Source organism: Dipodomys spectabilis, unplaced genomic scaffold, assembly GCF_019054845.1.
Source record: "Dipodomys spectabilis isolate Male_0828 unplaced genomic scaffold, ASM1905484v1 ptg000095l, whole genome shotgun sequence".
Classification (NCBI taxonomy): Eukaryota; Metazoa; Chordata; class Mammalia; order Rodentia; family Heteromyidae; genus Dipodomys; species Dipodomys spectabilis.
The window spans coordinates 20,739,601-20,758,678 of record NW_024870772.1 but is presented as its reverse complement, the minus strand read 5'-3'; the positions used below and the strand labels follow the sequence as shown (position 1 = coordinate 20,758,678).

The window sequence follows — 19,078 nt, the reverse complement described above, 5'->3', positions numbered from 1 at the left end:
GCCTCCTCAGGCCGGCGGTCGCCCCTCCTCCTTCTGCGCTCGGGCGCTGGTCCCTCCTCTCCCACTGCCGCGAGAGACGGGAGGGGATACGGTGGAGCCCGGCGGAGAGCGCTAGTAACAACCACCACAGCCCCCTCCCCGCCCGCCGCCCGCCCCCGGCACCCACCCACTCCCCCGCCCCGAGCGCCGGCACCGACCCACCCCGCCTCTCGTTCCTTTGAACGGCGTCGGCTGCAGTCGCCGCACCAGCCCGTCCGGCCGCCAGCGCCGCCGAGGAAGGAGCCGTCGCCGCCGCCCGCGCCCCCGCCCGCCCGCCCGGCCGCGGGAGCCGCGGGCTGAGGACCCGCCGGCCGCCGAGGAAGAGGACGCGAGGCTCGGCCCCCTCCGCTCCCGCGCACGCCCCGCCGCCCTCCGGGGAGCCCGGGCGCCGGCCCCTTCCTCCCCGAGGACGTGAGCGGAGCCGAGCGCCTGCCCCGAGGGAGGAAAATGCTCGGGCTCCATGGCTGCCAGTGATGGAGCGGTCCCTGGGCTCCCGCTGCCACCGCCGCCGCCGCGCCCCGGCCGTGCTCCGCGAGGACCCGGCGTCTCTGCGCGCCCGCCCGCGCCTCGTTGCTGGGCTCACCGTACCGGGCGCCCCGCCGCCACCGCCGCCGCCGCCGCCGCCGCCCCGCTCGCAGCCGCACCGCCCCGGCCCAGGCCGCGGCCAGCGTTTCCTCCCGGAGCAGCCGCCGCGAGCCCAGGGGGTTTGAAAGGGTCCGCGGGGCGCAGGGGGGAGGGCGGAGCGGGGCCGGCCGGGGAGGTCTGAGCCACACCGAGCTCGGGGCTCGCCGGCGACCGGCCGCGGCGCCGGGGGGTGGCGAGGGCCCGGCGACTCGGAGCTGCGGGCTGCCTGCGTGCAGGGCGGCCGGGAGGGCTTTGCTGCGTCCGCCGGCGGCGGCGGCGGCGGGAGGAGGGGGCTGAGGCGGCTCCGGAGTTGGCCGCAGAAGGTGGGCATTTCTCGCTTTTCCTCCCCCTCGGCCTCCCCTGCTTCCCCCCCCCCGCCCTCCCCTCCCCCGCCCTCCCCTCCCCCTCCCGGACTCCCCTCCCCGCCGCCCCGCACCCCACGTGAAGCGGAATATAAAGGGGGGTGTGTGACTAGAGGGGAAAGTGAATGGCGAAGGCCTGAAGGGGCGGGGAGGGGGGGCTCCCCTTCGGGTCCCTGGCTGCCGGGTTCACCCTCGTTCATCCTCCCTTCCCGAAGCTCGCCCTCGAAGGCAGGAGCGGCCGGCGCCTTCGATTGAGGAGGAGGAAGAGGAGGAGAAGGAGGAGGCATCGCGCCGGGCGGAGCGTCAGGTCCCGTTTTCCTCCCCGGCGTCTCCAATACAAAGATTACGGTGCAGAAGGAAATTGCGCTCGCCTCCAACGCCCCCCCGGTCCTCCACACAATGCACCAGCCGCCCGAGTCCACCGCCGCCGCGGCGGCCGCCGCTGCAGACATGAGTGCTAGGAAGATGGCGCACCCGGCGATGTTCCCCCGAAGGGGCAGCGGCGGTGGCAGCGCCTCCGCTCTCAATGCAGCAGCAGCAGCAGCGGCGGCGGCGGCGGCGGCAGCAGCAGGTACCGGCGTTGGTAGCGCGGCCACATCTTCGGAGGATTTTCCGCCTCCGTCTCTGCTCCAGCCGCCGCCTCCTGCAGCATCTTCCACGTCGGGACCACAGCCTCCGCCTCCACAAAGCCTGAACCTCCTCTCGCAGGCTCAGCTGCAGGCACAGCCTCTTGCGCCAGGCGGAACCCAGATGAAAAAGAAAAGTGGCTTCCAGATAACTAGCGTGACTCCGGCTCAGATCTCTGCCAGTATCAGTTCTAACAACAGTATAGCAGAGGACACGGAGAGCTATGACGATCTGGATGAATCTCACACGGAAGATCTGTCTTCTTCCGAGATCCTTGATGTGTCACTTTCCAGGGCTACAGACTTAGGGGAGCCGGAACGAAGCTCCTCAGAAGAGACTCTGAATAACTTCCAGGAAGCTGAGACACCTGGGGCCGTGTCTCCCAACCAGCCCCACCTTCCGCAGCCTCATTTGCCTCACCTTTCACCACAGAACGTTGTGATCAATGGGAATGCTCATCCCCACCACCTCCATCACCACCATCACATTCACCATGGGCACCACCTTCACCATGGGCACCACCATCCATCTCATGCTGCTGTGGCCAGTGCATCCGTTCCTGGAGGGCCACCCTCGAGCCCAGTGTCCAGAAAACTTTCCACAACTGGAAGTTCTGAAGGTGGTGGTGTGCCAGTTGCACCAGCCTCTGCTGTATCATCAAGTGGCTCGCCTGCATCTGTAATGACGAACATCCGTGCTCCAAGTACTCCAGGTGGTATAGGTATAAATTCTGTTACTGGCACTAATATAGTGAATAATGTTAGCACTGCTGCTGTGGGTAGTTTCAGTCCTAATGTGACAAGCGGCATGCTTGGTAATACTAATATGAATACAAGCAATATTCCTAGTGCTGCTGGTGTAAGTGTTGGGCCTGTTACCAGTGGTGGTAATGTGAGTATCTTGAGTGGCATGGGCAATGGTACTGTTTCTTCCTCAACCATTGCTAACACTGTCCCTAATGTAACTGCAGGGATGAGTGTGGGATTGGTTTCAAGTCAGCAGCAACAACCAACAGTTAATACATCAAGGTTCAGAGTTGTGAAGTTAGATTCTACTTCTGAACCCTTTAAGAAAGGTAGATGGACTTGCACTGAGTTCTATGAAAAAGAAAATGCTGTACCTGCTACAGAAGGTGTGGTGATAAATAAAGTGGTGGAGACTGTTAAACAAAACCCAACAGAAGTGACTTCTGAGAGGGAGAGCACTAGTGGGAGTTCAGTGAGCAGTAGTGTCAGCACACTGAGTCACTACACAGAGAGTGTGGGAAGTGGAGAAATGGGAGCCCCTACTGTGGTGGTGCAGCAGCAGCAGCAGCAGCAACAGCAACAACAACAACAACCACCACCACCACCACCACCAGGTCTTCAAGGTGTGGCCCTCCAGCAGATGGATTTCAGTAGCCCTGGCCCTCAGAGTATTTCTGCAGTTAGTATACCACAGAGTATTTCTCAGTCCCAGATGTCACAAGTACAATTACAGTCTCAAGAACTGAGCTATCAGCAAAAGCAAGGTCTTCAACCAGTACCTCTGCAAGCCACTATCAATGCTGCAACTGGTATCCAGCCATCGCCTATAAATGTGGTTGGAATAACTTCAGCTGTAGGTCAGCAGCCTTCCATTTCCAGTTTGGCTCAACCCCAACTGCCATATTCTCAGGCGGCTCCTCCAGTGCAAACTCCTCTTCCAGGGGCATCGCCCCAGCAGTTACAATATGGACAACAGCAACCAATGGTTTCTACCCAAATGGCCCCAGGCCATGGTCAGTCAGTGACTCAAAATCCTCCAGAGTATGTACAACAGAAGCCAATTCTTCAAACAGCAATGTCCTCTGGCCAGTCCAGTTCTGCAGGAGTGGGAACAGGAACAGCAGTGATTGCTGTGGCTCAGCCACAGGGGATCCAGCTGCCAGTGCAGTCCACGGCAGTCCAAGCACAACCTGCAGGAGCATCTGGCCAGCCTGTTGGCCAGGCTCAAACAGCAGTGTCTGTTATACCTACTGGTGGTCAAATGGCAAATATTGGTCAACAAGCAAACATACCTACTGCAGTGCAGCAGCCCTCTCCCCAAGTTACACCTTCAGTTATTCAGCAAGGTGCTCCTCCATCTTCACAAGTAGTTCCACCTGCTCAAACTGCAATTCTTCATCAGGGAGTTCAAACTAGCGCTTCAAGCCTTCCTCAACAGTTGGTTATTGCACCCCAGAGTACCTTGTTAACTGTACCTCCTCAGCCACAGGGAGCAGAGCCCATAGCTCAAGGAGTTGTTTCGCAGCAGTTGCCCACAGTTAGTCCTTTGCCCTCTGCTAGTAGTATTTCTGTTACAAATCAGGTTAGTTCAACCGGTCCTTCTGGAATGCCTTCTGCCCCAACAAACTTGGTTCCACCACAGAATATAGCACAACCCCCTGCCACCCAAAATGGTAATTTGGTTCAGAGTGTTAGTCAGTCTCCCTTAATAGCTGCTAACATAAATTTGCCTTTGGCACAACAGATCCCACTAAGTTCTACTCAGTTCTCTGCACAATCATTAGCTCAGGCAATTGGAAGCCAAATCGAAGATGCCAGACGCCCAGCTGAGCCCTCCTTAGTCGGCTTACCTCAGACTATCAGTGGTGACAGTGGGGGAATGTCAGCAGTTTCAGATGGGAGTAGCAGCAGCCTAGCAGCCTCTGCTTCTCTTTTCCCGTTGAAGGTGCTACCGCTGACGACACCCTTGTTGGATGGAGAGGATGAGAGGTAAGATCATACCATATTTCTGCAGATGTTCAACAGATTTGAAGTTTATTTAGTAGCACTATGTGGACAAAATATGCACAAAATTAGTTTTAGGCGAATGTTTTAATTTTTGTGAAAATTCATATTTGTGGTAAGTTTTCAGCAAGAGTGTTCTGGAATGATGGCAGATTGGATGGAAAGTGGTATAAGTTATGTAAATATTTGTGAGAATAGATTTGGGGCATATGTTTACATTGCAATAGGTGTAGGGACACCAAATAACTTATTACTTATAAATTAATTTTAGAAGATTAAGTATGAAAAGTTTCTAATTAACCCACATAATAGTTAATCTACTCTTTGTGGAGTTACTAAAATCCTTATGATCATTTCTTGGGGAGTTGTGGTTCTCACATTTGTTCTTCTTTACTAGACAGTCCTTTTTTTGTTCTACTGTGTTTGATCTTACCCTGTGGAAGATAATGTTACCTACTTTTCCTAGTCTGACACTGGAGGAAAGATGACCTAACCTGGACTTTAGGTTGCCCTCATCCTGTAATTGATCAGCCTTTGTAAACTTAATTTAATGGTTACTTTATTGAACAGAAAAGGAATGGGAATCTAAAAACAATATTTTTAGGGAGAGAAAGGCATACACTGTCAAAATAACCCGATTTATCTTTGTTGATAGTATACTGTATATTTTTTTCTTTTGCATAGCAGGTCAAGGTGGTAGCCATTTTAAAGAGTAAAGTAAGTCTTGGAGGGTTGAATTTATATAGGCATGAAATAAGAGGTTCTGCTGATCAATTCCTCTTTGTTAAGAGATTCTTCTTTTACCTTCCCCCTCCCCCCAAAAAATACACAGTCTAAAATTCCTTATTAAACCAGCATTTTTCACTTTGATTGGAAATAATGTGATAATCATGCTGGATCTCATTGTCTTTGATGTTGACCGGATAGAAAAGTTCTGAAATTTTGTTTTGCTTTAAGACTTCATCGATTTAGGACTTGTTGATTTTTTTTTTTTTTTTTTTTTTTTTGAGGAATGTTCTTTCCACACATTTGCCAGTCTTTGACTAACCTTGATCAAAATATAGGAATTATGAAAAGACCAAAACTTGCAATATGTTCAATTATTTTAGTATTGGATTTTTATTAAGACTGACCTTGTATTAAACTGAATTATTTATATGCTATATGAATATTTACGGGTTTCACTTTGGAAAAGCTGAGCATATTGTAAAGGAATTATAATTTTAGAAAAAAGACAATAGGCAAATGTTTTGGTAAGGTTTTTTTTCAAAATTCAAACATGTTAATTGAAAGAAGAGAAAATTGTTCATATTTTTAATTAGTTTAATACTCACAATTTCAAATCTGGTTACCAATCATGTATTCTGTATCCTAGTACAAAATTGCACTTTAAAAGACTAAGAGGTAGTTTTCATAACAGTATTATTATACTTATTGTTCAACACTTAACTTTATCACCCTGACACCTCTAATTAGAGTTTTAATAATTATTTATGATTATTAATGTTTTCTAAATCAACTAAAGTTCGTAAAGAAACAGTTACATTAAATAGATGTTAAATTTAGAGATATTTCATACAGAAATGAAAACCTGACATCTTGAATTCAAACCTGCTATGATTTTCTTAATTACAGTTTTTATGCTCCTGTTATGACTTTCTCTTGTTTTCCTCCTGTTGGTAGGAACATAGCAGGGCTTTCCAAAACTTACTGCTCTACACAATCAGGATGCTACTTACAACTAGGTTCTTAGCTGCAAGGATAGAGTCCTAATTTAAGATATTAGTACAAATTATTTTCCAGAAAGATGGTAACTGAGATAAATATTAATTAGGGGAAAATTATTTAGAAGGGTGGTTTCTGTTTTCTTGTGCTGAGGATAAAACCCTAGGCCTTGGGCATGTTAAGCAAGTGCTCTATCACTGAACTATATCCCAAACCCCTTTGTAGGTTTTGTGTGTGTATGTGTGTGTGCGTGTGTGTGCATGTGCACTAATGATATTATTAATTACTGTAACAAAGGGGTAGAATCCTAATCAATAATTTTAGAAGTGTTGCAAGGGCAGCAAAGGAACCCTGCCTGAGTACCTTTGTCAGCCCACCAAAACATCATTGAGGTCTACCCTGGAATTTGTTGTAGACTTGAAGCAAATATTTTCATCCAGACTGCCACTTGCTTAGTGTCTGGCATTACCTTATTAGAAACATTTTTGTTTGTGAAGGTGTAGCTATAACCACATTAATATACCCACTTTACATAGGACATGACTGAATCTTGGGGACAGTTTGTTGGCTGTAGTTACATACTACAGGCACAATTGGTAATTATTGAGTACAAACAGATTTGGAGCAATGAATTTGTAGAAGGGATTGTGTCTTTATAGGTCTACTTTATTGCTGGTTATTTCTTTTCCCACTAGAATTTGGAAAAAGAAATATTTAGGTTTGCCCTTAAGAGGATTTGGGAATACCTACCAGTTAAAACAGTGTTATAATTGTATTTTTTTTTCTACTTTTCATGTGTTGCTTATCACCTTTGTCTCTTGTGGGACTACTATTATGATGCTGGAAATGCTGACATAAATATTTTGGGAGGTAGGAGAATGAGTGGTTATTCTTTAATCACCAGAGGTAATACTCATTTCAGATTTTAAAGTGTTTATGTAGGAAGTACTTTCAAATAGCCATTCTGAAGTGAGTATCAAGAATAAAAATACAGATCAAGATCTTATGATTATATGTTTAACTTTCAAAAAGTTATCTTTTTTAAAAAGATTCATGTGTTAGCCTTTAATACGAGCTTTCATTTACAAGAACGTGAAGATAAGTTATTCCTCTCTGAAATACATTTTGTGATTGTTAGCACAACCTCTTATGTGAAATATAGCCAGACTTTTGTTCATCTTTCAAGATTCAGCTTAGATGTTCCCTCTGAAGGATGTTTTTTCCTCAGAGGATATTGTTTCCTTAGCACCTTTTAATGTTCCTTTATTTAAACACTTACATGTATTTGATTATAATTATGTTTACCAGTTTTTCCCACAAGACTAGGAGTTCCTCAAGGGCAGCAGCTAAATACTTTTTTTGAACAAATTAATGAGCAGACTTTTCTCTATTTTTCTTATTATGATTTAAAGTTTAAATTCTCTCTCATCTTAAGTACAACTGTTACAGATGCAGAATCATATAATTTCTTCAATGAATTGAAAAGAAATGAATAAAATGACTTGCTAACCTCATTATTCTTGGAGGTGAATTGATACCTGTCTTCTATATATAGAGGAATACGTTTTCTTATATGTAATATAAGAGCAGTATCATTTAACACATCAGTTAACAACATCAGTTAAAACATGATAATGTAAACATTTTTTATGGGAAGTATCTCAGTCTATAGCCCAGGCTTGACAATTGTCTTGGCTACACCTTCCCAAGTGCTGATGATGACAGCTGTGTAACATCATGCTTGACTCTAGTTTTAATTTTTTAAGAGTGCATGATCAATTTAAAGAGTCAAATAGTTTTTACATGATTAACCAAAATAAATAATAAAAGCTTCCTGCCTGCTTCCTTCCTAAGATTCCTTTCCTAGAAACACCTTTGCCTTTTCTTCTTTTAGATGATGGTGCTTTTACTCTAGTTTCTAACATGCTTGTCTTGCTATTGAATATGCAACATAACTTGGTGGTTAGAAGCATGGACTCGAAATTAGATTGCATAGGTTTGTCCCTCCTGTGTCATCTAGTTTTATGTAACTTTGGACCACTTAACCTCTTTAAGCCTCAATTTTTTTCATTTTAAAAATGAGGTAACAGTATTTATGGTAAGATTGTTACACAAATTAAGCAAAACCCTTTAAACTTTGACTAACTCACACGCCCTTTGGCTTTGTTAACTTCTTAAGTACAAAATGATCTACTCAGCTGCTCACTCTTCCTACCAATACTCCTTTCTGCCAGTAGTTACAATTGTGTTACTTTCATTATTTAGTATTTTTGCAAAAGATAATTACTTTCCAATTAACTAGTACAATGTGCTATGGCTGCCTTCTTGTCTTTTTCCTCCCCTCCTCCAGTCCCCAGCTATCTAATATATAGACATGGGAGGTTTCCCTCTCCTCTCAAGAGTTCATTTATCAGCATAGGTTTTTTTTTTTTACAATTTGTTTCCCTTCCCTCCCCTTCCAATTTTTGTATGTTTAGGGGACACTCTTGCGTGCATGCTCTCGCACTCCCTCCCACCTTTTCCCTCTCTCCCTCTCTCTATTTTTAATCTGAGACTGGGACTTGAACTCCTTATCTTTTGCTCATTTGCTGATACTGGGTGACCCTGAGCCATGCCTCCAACCCCAAAGCGGGGTTGGAGGGGTTCTTTTTTTTAGAAGAGTCCTTTATATACTTGATTTTTCTTAATTGTGTTCTTGTCCTTAAGTGTGAGAGGATTAAAAGAACTAATTAGAAATTTCATTATGGCTTCATTGTTTGCTTTACCCTAGGATGATATGGTGGAGTTCTTGCCTCTCCTGTAGTATTCTTTATATTTATCATTTTATCATTAAGTGTAAATTGCATCACTGTCTCAATACTGACACCAGGTTATCAATTTTATCTTCCTGACGAAGTCTTTGTCCTATCTGCCTGACTATCTGCCTTTTAAGCTTGGTATTCCACTGTTATCCTTGGATTCCTCTTTTGAATCTTCATTTTCTAGTGACCAGTATTGTCTTCATTATTGATTTACTTGGTATTTGAAAATGGCTTTATTTTACCTTGATAATTGTTTGAGTCTTTGTTTAGGCAAAGAATAACTGATGGAGTATAGTTTTTATACTTTTTATCTTGCTTTTTAGCATCCATATGGTTTTTGTGAAATCTAAAGCATTTAATCATATATTGTCATATATTTTATGTGAATTGTGTTTTGTTTTTCCCTCTTTGCCTTTCCCTCTCCTCATTTTTAAAAATATGAAAGTTTTAGATTTTATTTTCAGTATACTGAAATTTTACAATGGTAGATCCCTTCATGTGTTTGCTTTTATTTATGGTGTTGAAGATTTGGTATATGCTCGTTCAATCTGGTAAACATTTCATAATTTTGGACCTTTCCTTGCTTGGAGGTTGTTAATAACTTCTTTATATTTTGTTTCCCCCTTAAACTTATTTGGATAATGGATCTTGATTAGTCTTCTAATTTCTAAGCTTTTTAAAATTTTTTTCTTGGTGGACTTGCTTGATAGGCAGGTTTTCTGCAATTAGAACTATGCCTACAGCCTTTTAAAAATTTACTCTTCAGATAGAATCTTGCATTTTTGGCAGGGCCAGCAAGGACCACAATCCTTCTCTCTAATACTTTTTACATAGCTGGGATTACATTCTTGAACTATAACACCCAGCTTTTTCTATTGAGATGGAGGCTCACTTTTTATCTGGGCTTGCCTTAAACCCAAATCTCTCATTTTCAGCCTTCGCTTAGAAGTAGCTGGGATTTTAGTAGTAAGTTACTTTACCCAGTCTGGTTTTCATTTTTCTTGTAGATTTAATTTCAAGAGCTTTTAGGTGTTTTTTTTTGGCGGGGGGGGGGGGGGGGGGGGGGAGGACTTTTATAATTATATATTCTACTTTGTCTTTGCTTCTGAATATATAAACGTTAGATTCTTTTTTTTTTTTTTTTTTTGTGACAGGGTCTCTGTATATCAGTCTGGTCTGGAACTTAAGATCTGCCTGCTTTAGCCTACTAAGTGGTAGGAATTACAGGCATGCATGCCTGAATTATTTATTTTGGTTTTCTTTTTGTGTGGTCTGTTTTCTCCAGTTTATATTTTCTTTCTACCTTTTTTTCACCCTTTGGTCTTTATTTTATGTTTTATATACTCTTTTCTCTAACAGTAATTGTGTGTAAGAGTAAGGAAATAAAATTAGGAATTCTCAAGGCGGCTTGCCAATTGTTAGCCTCTCTGCATGGTAACCTGGTTTGGCTAATGTCATATCTTCATATATTTTCTTCTAGCTGTTTACATCCCTGTAAGAAAGTTCTTCTGATTTATGACCTAGAGTGAAGACTTGCCTATAAGCATTCTGAGGTGGGGAGAGGTGTGAGGGAAATATGGAATGATAGGTCTTGGGAATTCTTAGCATCCTTCCCCCAAATGTTTCTTTACTCAACTTTGTTTTGATTATGTTTTCCTGCCTTCAATTGTGCATCGTTTTCTTAGTCCTGAGATCTGTTTTGCCTTCTTCAGACAGAATGCTTTCAGCTTTTGTTGGCATTGGGGAGAGATAGTTGAGTTCTGTTGGGCTAGATATAGTCTTCATTTTCTTAGGATCCTCCATTTTCCTCTTCCCCCTCATTCCATTTTATGTGAATGTGGAACTGCCAATTCTTGGGCCTTTGGGAAATTGGGATTGTTGTTGATATTCTTTACTGTTTGCTAAAGATTAGACTTTTTACTGTTTGCTAAGCCATTTGTCACTCAACCATGTGCTTTTAGATTCTAAAGTTTTGGTTGCTGCTTTTATCTCTTAATTTGTTTTATTTATTTAATTTTATTTTTTTGTCAGTCATGGGGCCTGAACTCTGGGCATGGGCGCTGTCCCTCAGCTCTTCAGCTCAAGGCTAGCGCTCTACCACTTGAGCCATCGCATCACTTTGGCTTTTTCTGCTTATGTGGTGCTGTGGAATTGAACATAGGGCATCATGCATGCAAGGCAAGCACTCTTCTACTGAGCCACCTTCCTAACCTTATCTCTTAATTTTTAAAGTTCCTGTATCTTAGAAAGGAAAAAAACCCTCTTTTTCTGGGTAGGCTTTTGGGGAAGAAGTGAAAAAAATGGATGTGTATGTTTACTGTTATACATCTATCTCAATGGTAGAATATATCATTGTGATAGGTGATCTATAAATGAGTATAGCACATAATTTTAAGAAGGAATTGCTTAGCTTATATTCACTAGATATGAATTTATAAAATAATAGTTCTACTTATAGAAATGATTTAAAATGTTAGAATTTGATTCAGTTAATATTTTATCATTTTAACAATTGAATAACCTTATAATTTTTTTCTGTTGGTAGTGAATAAACTGAAACGTACTGAGTTTATTAGGAGAGGCCAAATGAGTCATTTAAGGCAGCATATAGAATAGTAAAGAAGAGCTAGGATTTAAAGCCACTTTTCCAATTCAAAATCCAGTACTATTTTTACTACTGCTTGTAAAGATGAGATAAGGCTGATATCCATAAATACATGAGCTGCTGAAACAACAACAAAAAAGAACAGATGTATTGTTGTTGTGTATTAGTATAAATGATTGAATTGCTAGACAATCTAACATAAGCCTTTGGTCAGAAAAACATGGATTAAATCATCATGGTGGTATTTGTAGAAAATAGTAGGCATTCAGATGACAATTGAACATAATTTGAACATGATTTTTTCTTTCAAAATTCATATGGAAATACTTTAGGAAAACAATTTTCTAGTAATTTAAATTTACTTTCTACCATTGGCTTCAGAAATGTAAGAAAGTGAATGTGACTTCTTGCTTAGAAACTTCAACTTTAAAATATGAAGGTGTAAAGTCTGAATATTGATGCTGCAATATTAGAACCTTGGTGATTGGTTTTTGCTTTATCACTGTTCTAATTGACCATGTCATAGTAAAATATGCTTTAATGACTCATTTAAAGAAAACTACAGCTGGGCACTGGTGGCTCAAGCCTGTGATCTTAACTACTTAGGAAGCTGAGATCTGAGGATCCCAGGCAGAAAAGTCCCAGTGAGACTTATCTCCAATTAACTACTCAAAAAACTGGACGTGGCTCTGTGGTTCAAAGTGTTGGAGCCACTAGCTTTAAGCAAAAGAACTTAAGCAAAAGGCCCTGCATTCAAGCTCCACAACCAACAAAAGAAAAAAAAGAAAGAAAAACAGAAAGGTACAGGGGAGAAAAAAATTTAATTCATCTTTATGTTATTTAAAAATACTGTTTATAATGAGTCTTAGATTCTGTGTTGAGTTGTTCCCTAGTCTCATGAATAATTTGACTTCTTTTTTCTCCCAGCTTTTTCTTTTTTTTTTGTTAACCAGTTACATTAGCCAGGGATTCTAACTTGATTTTTTCATCAGTACTTTGGCCTAGTGGACTTTAGTTTGCCTCTTTGAAGCCATCTTTCACCTGTTTTGTTTTGTTTCACTTCCTTTGTTTTCTTTCCTTTCTTACCATTCCTATTCTCTCTTCTGGATTTTTTTTTTTTTTTTTTGCTAGACTTTTTTCCCCCCCAAGTCCTTTTTCTGTTTAATTATCTTTTCCTTGTTTCCAAGGCATTATAGGTGGTCTGTATGCTATCAGCTCTTGGATTCATACCATTTGTCTAGCCTTCTTCTTAGCCTTAGGTGTATATAGTCATCTGCTTCCCAACATCTCTCTGCATTCTGTTAGGCTTCTCAGACTCAGCAAGTAATTGCTGGCTTAGTCCTTGATTTCCTAGTTCCTCACATTTCTTCTTCTATTATTGCCCTTCCCTACCCCCCCCCCCCCCCATTTTTTTTTCCTTTCTTTCTTTTTCTGGTATCTGGATTTGGGATCCGTTTGCTTGGCTGGCTTTCTGTCACTTGAGCCACACCACCAGTCATAGTTGTCTTACCTTGATAAATATTTTTCCATGGAATTTAGAGTCATTCTATATCCTTTTCCTTTTTATATCCTGACCATTTGATCAGATTCATCTTTATTTTTTCCCTCTTCGTTGCTTTTGCCACATGCTAGATGACAGTACTCACTTTTAGTACTATATGCAGATCCTCTTGACTATGCTGTGCCTCTTTGATACTGTATGTTGCAATCAGGATTCTTAACAGTGGAAATCTATTAATGTAAGTCACTTAATGATATCCCCTTGAAGGCTTCTCATTTATTTTAAGGTGATTACTCTCTGTTCTATCTTCGCTTACTCTTGCCTCATGTCATGCTACCATCCCCTTTCGAAAGTCCAGTTGCACTTGACCTACTTTCAGGTAGTTTCTCACCATATTTTCTTGGTCCTTTAGGCCTTTTTGCATGCTGTTATGTAGCCTGAACATTGCCTATGCTACTTTTTCATCCTCTCCTTAATGCTTAACTGTCATTTTTTGAGAGGTCTTCCTGAATTTAGATTCTGATGCTGATTAAAAGTATTTTGCTAGATGTCAAAGCCTATAAACTGTAATCCTAGCTACTTCAAAGGCTGAGATCTGGAGGATTGTGTTCAGAGTCAGCCTGGATTAAAATGTCCTTGAGATTCCATCTCCAAAATAACCAGCAAAAAGCAAGACTGGAGGTGTGGTTCAAGTAGTAGAGTATCAGCTGAGCAGGCAAGCTGAGCACCCTAAATTTTAACTTAAGTACGTACCTCCTCCTTATAGTTTATGGTTAGTTTTTGCTTTTTGTGATTGATGATTTTTAATCTTTGTAAATAAGGATTTATTTTGTTCTGCTACTACATATTCAAAGCCAAAAATTTCAGTGCCAAACAGAAACTCAGTGAAAGTCTCTTTTAATAAGGAAAATGTATTGTTAATATTAGCAAAGACATTACACAAGAAACTCAACCTTTGTTTTTTTTTTACTTTTTTATTCCCCTCCCCATTGGGGTTTGAACTGAGAATTTTTGTAGGCAGATTCCTGTACTACTTTGGAATCTCATCCTTTTAAGAGCATTACGATATATTTAAATGATAAGTTTCTGATAGATGGTTGTAGAATATCACTGTTTTCCCCTTTAATAGAAGCAATTGAGAATTGGTTTGCTTTTTGCTGTGTTTTGAGTGAAAACAAATTAGCTGGATGTTTTTAACAAGCAGTGTGCTTTGTCTTGTATTTACTTATGCTTATTCTAATAAAAATTCTTTAACTTGAGTAAAGCAAAGTTCTCCACTTAGTTAAAAATGAAAATGACTAGTATTCCATTTTTGACTGGTTATGCAATAATTTTTCATATGATTCTTGAATAAGCATTATTTTGGAAATTCTTTGCAGTTTTGTCTTGTTAAAAATGTTGTAAAATGCTGCCTGTATTTTGTATTGTTTAGTAATCATCAAAGTAACTACTTGTTTAAATTTTGTGTGATGTCTTATGGTCATTTTAGTTGTTGTTGTTGTTAAACCAGCAAGGTAGGGATTGCTAAAGGATCCAAGGAAAATGGTTGACAGTGGCCAGAATAGCCATAAACTTACTATCTGTGGATACTAAACAGGAGTAAAAAAGCATTTAAGAAAGGAGGCCTTTAGTTTTAAAGGCTGGAATAATTAAAAACAAAGGAAAATCTTACCATCAATGTTGGGATGCTAGAGGCTAATTCTAAGTCTTTAAGTCTTCCCACACTTGCAAGGGACATATCAGTAGTAATTCTGGTTACCTGGAGTAAAACCATGTTTATGTTGATTGGGGAGATTTACTGTGATTTGGTTTTATTAAGGGTTAATTTTAGATCATGATTCATGGTATTGCTCTTCTTTATACAAGGAACCATAAAGGGTTATGCAAGCTTCAAGTGGATAAGACAGATGAGATAGTGTCTCTTTTTTCCAGGTTTCCCAGATAATTTTTGTACTATCAACTCAGGTTGGGGAATTACTAATTTCTTGTCTACATGCCTACCTATTCTTTTAGAAGTGAATTATAGATTATGGTTTTATAAAACTCTTCAGTTCTGTGTCAGCTCATTTTAGTTAACTACATTGTTTGGTTATAGTATATGTCTAAGTTACGATTATTTTTGTAGGTATAAATACAAATAATAGTTAGCATTAAATTTTTCCTATTGTAGTTATGATATGGTTTTAATACTAATAGTAATAAGGATTTTTTATCACTTTTTAAGGATTGTTTTTAACATTGTACTTTAAAATTGATTATTTCCTCTTGATGCCCAGCCATCTTGATGTTTATAGTTTATAGTATTTCTGTATTCAAGTTTAACAGAGAAAAAATACACCTAGATTTTTTTTACTTACTCTGTAATTAAAAATCAAGTAACAGTTACAGTAGTGAAAGTGATATTGGAGTAGAGTATTTGGAAATCATAGTTCTTAAATTGTGCTAATAAATACATGTATCAATTTACTTAATTCTCAGAACATCGTCATGAAATGTAAGTGCCATTTTTGTCTCCATCTTACAGGTAAGGAAACAGGGTAAAATGAACATCTTTTCAGGGTTATTAAGTATGCAATGGGATTAAATCCATGCAGTTGTATTCTGGAGTTTGTGCTTATAATGACTTGACTCTGTTGCCTCTGGAATGTATTATCAGAACTGGGATGTTGTGTTTCCTCAAGTCAGTTTAAGTGCATTGGAAGGCATCGGGAACTTAGTGGCTTAGTCTTTTTTCTGTTTCTGTAATTATAATTATAAAAATTTAATTTGTAAAAAGGATTATAAAAGAAGAATTGGTAGCTTATAAAGAAAGGTTTATTTTAGCTTATGCTTCTGGAGGCTGGGAAATTGAAGTGCAGCAGCTTCATCCGGTGAGAGCCTAGTGCTGCTTCAACTCATGGCAGAAAGCAGAAGCAGAAGCCAGCTACAAGTGGAAGGCAGGCAGTGAGCAAGACCCTGTAACTTTGTAATAAGCCACTTTCTTGGTAACTAGTCCTGAGAGAACTAGCTCTGTCTTGAGAAAGGCATTCTTTTCTCACTTTTTACTGAAAGGCCCACTTCTTCCCAACTACCACAACCATGGCAGTCAAATTCCAATATAAGTTTAGAGGTGACAAACCATATTCAGATCTTAACATGCTGATATTTAAGGGTCATTATATTCTTTAATTATTACTATTACAGTTATTATGTAGTTCTACAAAGAGGTTACAGTTCCATAAGTCAGGTGGGTCATTATATTCTTCAAATATTATTGTTTGTTTAGCTCTCTTGGAGTTTGAATGGGGATACTGCTCAGTTCTGTATTTACGAAAATAGGCTCCATTAGAGCCTTAATCTGTCTAGTTTCCTGCTATGTTTCTAGTGTCTGGCTTTAGTAAGTTTTGAAATGTTGGATTGATAGATGAATTCAGACATATATTAGGAAGGACAGGAATATATCCAGGACAGGGATTGAATCATTGCTAAATATTTGTCATCCTGTTCCATTATATGCCTGGGATGTATAAGACATACATAGGGAAAATAATATGACAGTATAAAGGCTAAATAACAGTGAAAGCAGTGTGAAATAAGTAATATTCATCTTTTTCTTACTGCAGTCTGAGATCATGGTTTGAATCAGAAATGAGCGATCTTGTTCTCAGTAAGAAAGGTAAAGAATCAGAACTCAAGTTATAGTAGTAACACTCCACTTATTCATGTTTTAAACATTGGTAACCTAGTCCTTTGGAACCCAGCTCTGGCATGATTTGCAAGGGCCTCAAGAGCTACTTACAAAACTAAGGACATAGTATGGTATAGAGTGCTTGCCTAGTATGCTAAAAGCCCTGGGTTCAAGCTCTAGCACTGCAAAAACAAGTAAATAAAGATAAAGCAAGAAAAAACTGTTTGAAATTGCTACCATTTGGAGCAAACTTCTCTTCCCACTATATTGGCATAGCATTTTTTTGACTTTTTAAAGAAGTCTTTTATTTTTGGTAGTTTTATAATCACAGAGCCGATAAAAGTAGGGAAGGAAAAGAAGTGGAATTTGGAGACACTTTAGGTAACAACAGAAAGGTAGGAATTAGAAATTTTAAGGAAACTGAAGAACTGTGATAGGTTTGAATGTTCAGTGGTTGAAAGTTAAGTGATAGTGGATGTATCGGAGCACAAAGCCTATACAACACTCTGGAGGCTGAGGCTAGACTCTCTTAAAAAAATGACATAGGTATATTTCAAGGAAGTATGAATGTAAATGTAAATAAATTTTAGTCAGGTGCCACTGGCTCCCGCCTATAATCCTAAGCTACTCAGGAAATTGAGATCTGAGAATTGCAGTTCAGAGCCTGGCTGGGCAGACAAATTTTTGAGACTATTTTCTCCAATTAGCTAGCAAAAAAATGCAAAGTGAAAGTGTAGCTTAGGTGGTAGGTAGAGCACTAGTCATGAGTGAAAAGCTGAATGTGAATGAGAGCTTGGGGAGAGGGGGGCGGGAAGAATAAATTCCAGTCATGTTAGTTAATGAGGGATGGGCAAGCATTAAAAAAAACACTTAGTCTGCTGTGATACTTATCCATAGTTAAATCATTTTACTGAATTCTTACTGCTTTCACCTTACCCCCATTCTCGATATTGGAAAACTTAGGGAATTATAAGGTTGTTTTGTAAGATAGCTGTAATAAATGTTATTAAAAAAGCTATACTGGTATATGTGAAAGTTACAAAGAATATTTTTAGTTATAGTAAGTAGTAAGATTAGAAGTCTCTGATAGATGCTAAGATTATAAGTATTTAATGGAGGTAAGGAGCTCTCTATTGAGACCAGGGTATGCTTGAATTCATAATGCTCTTGCTTTGGCCTTCTGAGCAGCATGTAGTATTGCATCTAGGTCTAGATATAAAATTCTTGATCATGAAATCAAGAATTAGTTACTGATAATAAATTACATATCAGGTACCCACTCTACACAAGGTTTTTGTAGATAGATGCCACTGTTGATACTTTTGAATGGTAGAGGTCCCCTCACTTGGCTTTGTTGTTGCTGTTGTTTTTGTTTTTTGTTTTTGGCCAGTCCTGGGGCCTGAACTCATGGTTTAAGTGCTATCCCTGAGCCTCTTTGTACTGAAGGCTAGTGCTCTACCACTTGAGCCACAGCCCCACTTTAGACTTTTTCTGAGTAATTTATTGGAGATAAAAGTCTCACAGACTTTCCTGATTGTGCTGGCTTTGAACAGTGGTCCTCAGATCTCAGCCTCCTGAATAGCTAAGATTATAGATGTCAGCCACTGGCTTTTTTTTTTAATTCACTACTCTGAGAAAGGTGACTTAAATTGTTTAAAATGTTTTTGCAGAGGAAACTGATTCCTCTCATGTTTTCAATTCTTTTTAAAGAAATGAATGGGATAGTTATTAATTTTATCTTACTGGTTGTATCTTATAAAAATTTGTTGTATTTATGACAGTAATACACATTGTGTTTTGGACAAATATTTATGTTTAAAAATACTTTATAAAGTTGCTATTCTGTGAAACTTAATGGGTAAATATATTTTTTGAAATCCACTACCTTCTAAGTAAACTTTTTGCCTGTTTTTTTTTTTTCTCTCTCATGTGTTTTCCTTTGAATGCAGGCACTGAGATAATATAGTTAATAAAATCCTTGGCTTTGCTTATAGTGCTGATCATGGTAAATGGATCAGCAACTGTTTCCATTTTACTTTGCTTTTTTAAAAAGACTTTTTCTGTTATAATTACCTACATTTCTTTTGAGTCAAGTTGATGATGTAATTTACTGTAGATTCTGAGATTGGTGAATTTGACTGATTTCCTAAGTTGTTTATTGTCTTTGTTATTTGTTTTCTTCCCTATAAACCATTCATCAGATTGTCTTTGAAGTGATAGTCGTCACTTCATTTATAGAATTGATCATACTTTATTAGGAATTTTTAAACCAGTTTTGAGAGTCTAGGCAGGAAAGGTAGAGCCAGAATGAGTAGATGCAAATAAGATTTCAAAATTTGATACCTTTCTAGATTTCTGTCTCCTTTCCTGAGTCCTG

General features: G+C 40.0%; 1 protein-coding gene across 4 annotated transcripts in view; it reads left to right on the top strand.

Annotated features, from left to right (window-relative positions):
* Positions 1–869: 869 nt before the first annotated feature.
* Positions 870–19,078, top strand: part of Tsc22d1 (TSC22 domain family member 1) — a 90,398-nt gene continuing 72,189 nt past the window's right edge. For 3 of the 4 annotated variants that reach the window (XR_006148262.1, XR_006148263.1, XM_042685698.1), the window contains exons 1-2: positions 870–986; positions 1,241–4,387. Coding sequence is in view for 2 of the 4 variants with exons in the window: in XM_042685698.1 (XP_042541632.1) it covers positions 1,425–4,387 (2,963 nt within the window). In the remaining 2 variants the exon portion in view is untranslated. Of the gene's footprint in view, positions 987–1,163; positions 4,388–19,078 lie in introns of those variants that run through there. The other variant, XM_042685697.1, reaches the window with a different exon arrangement.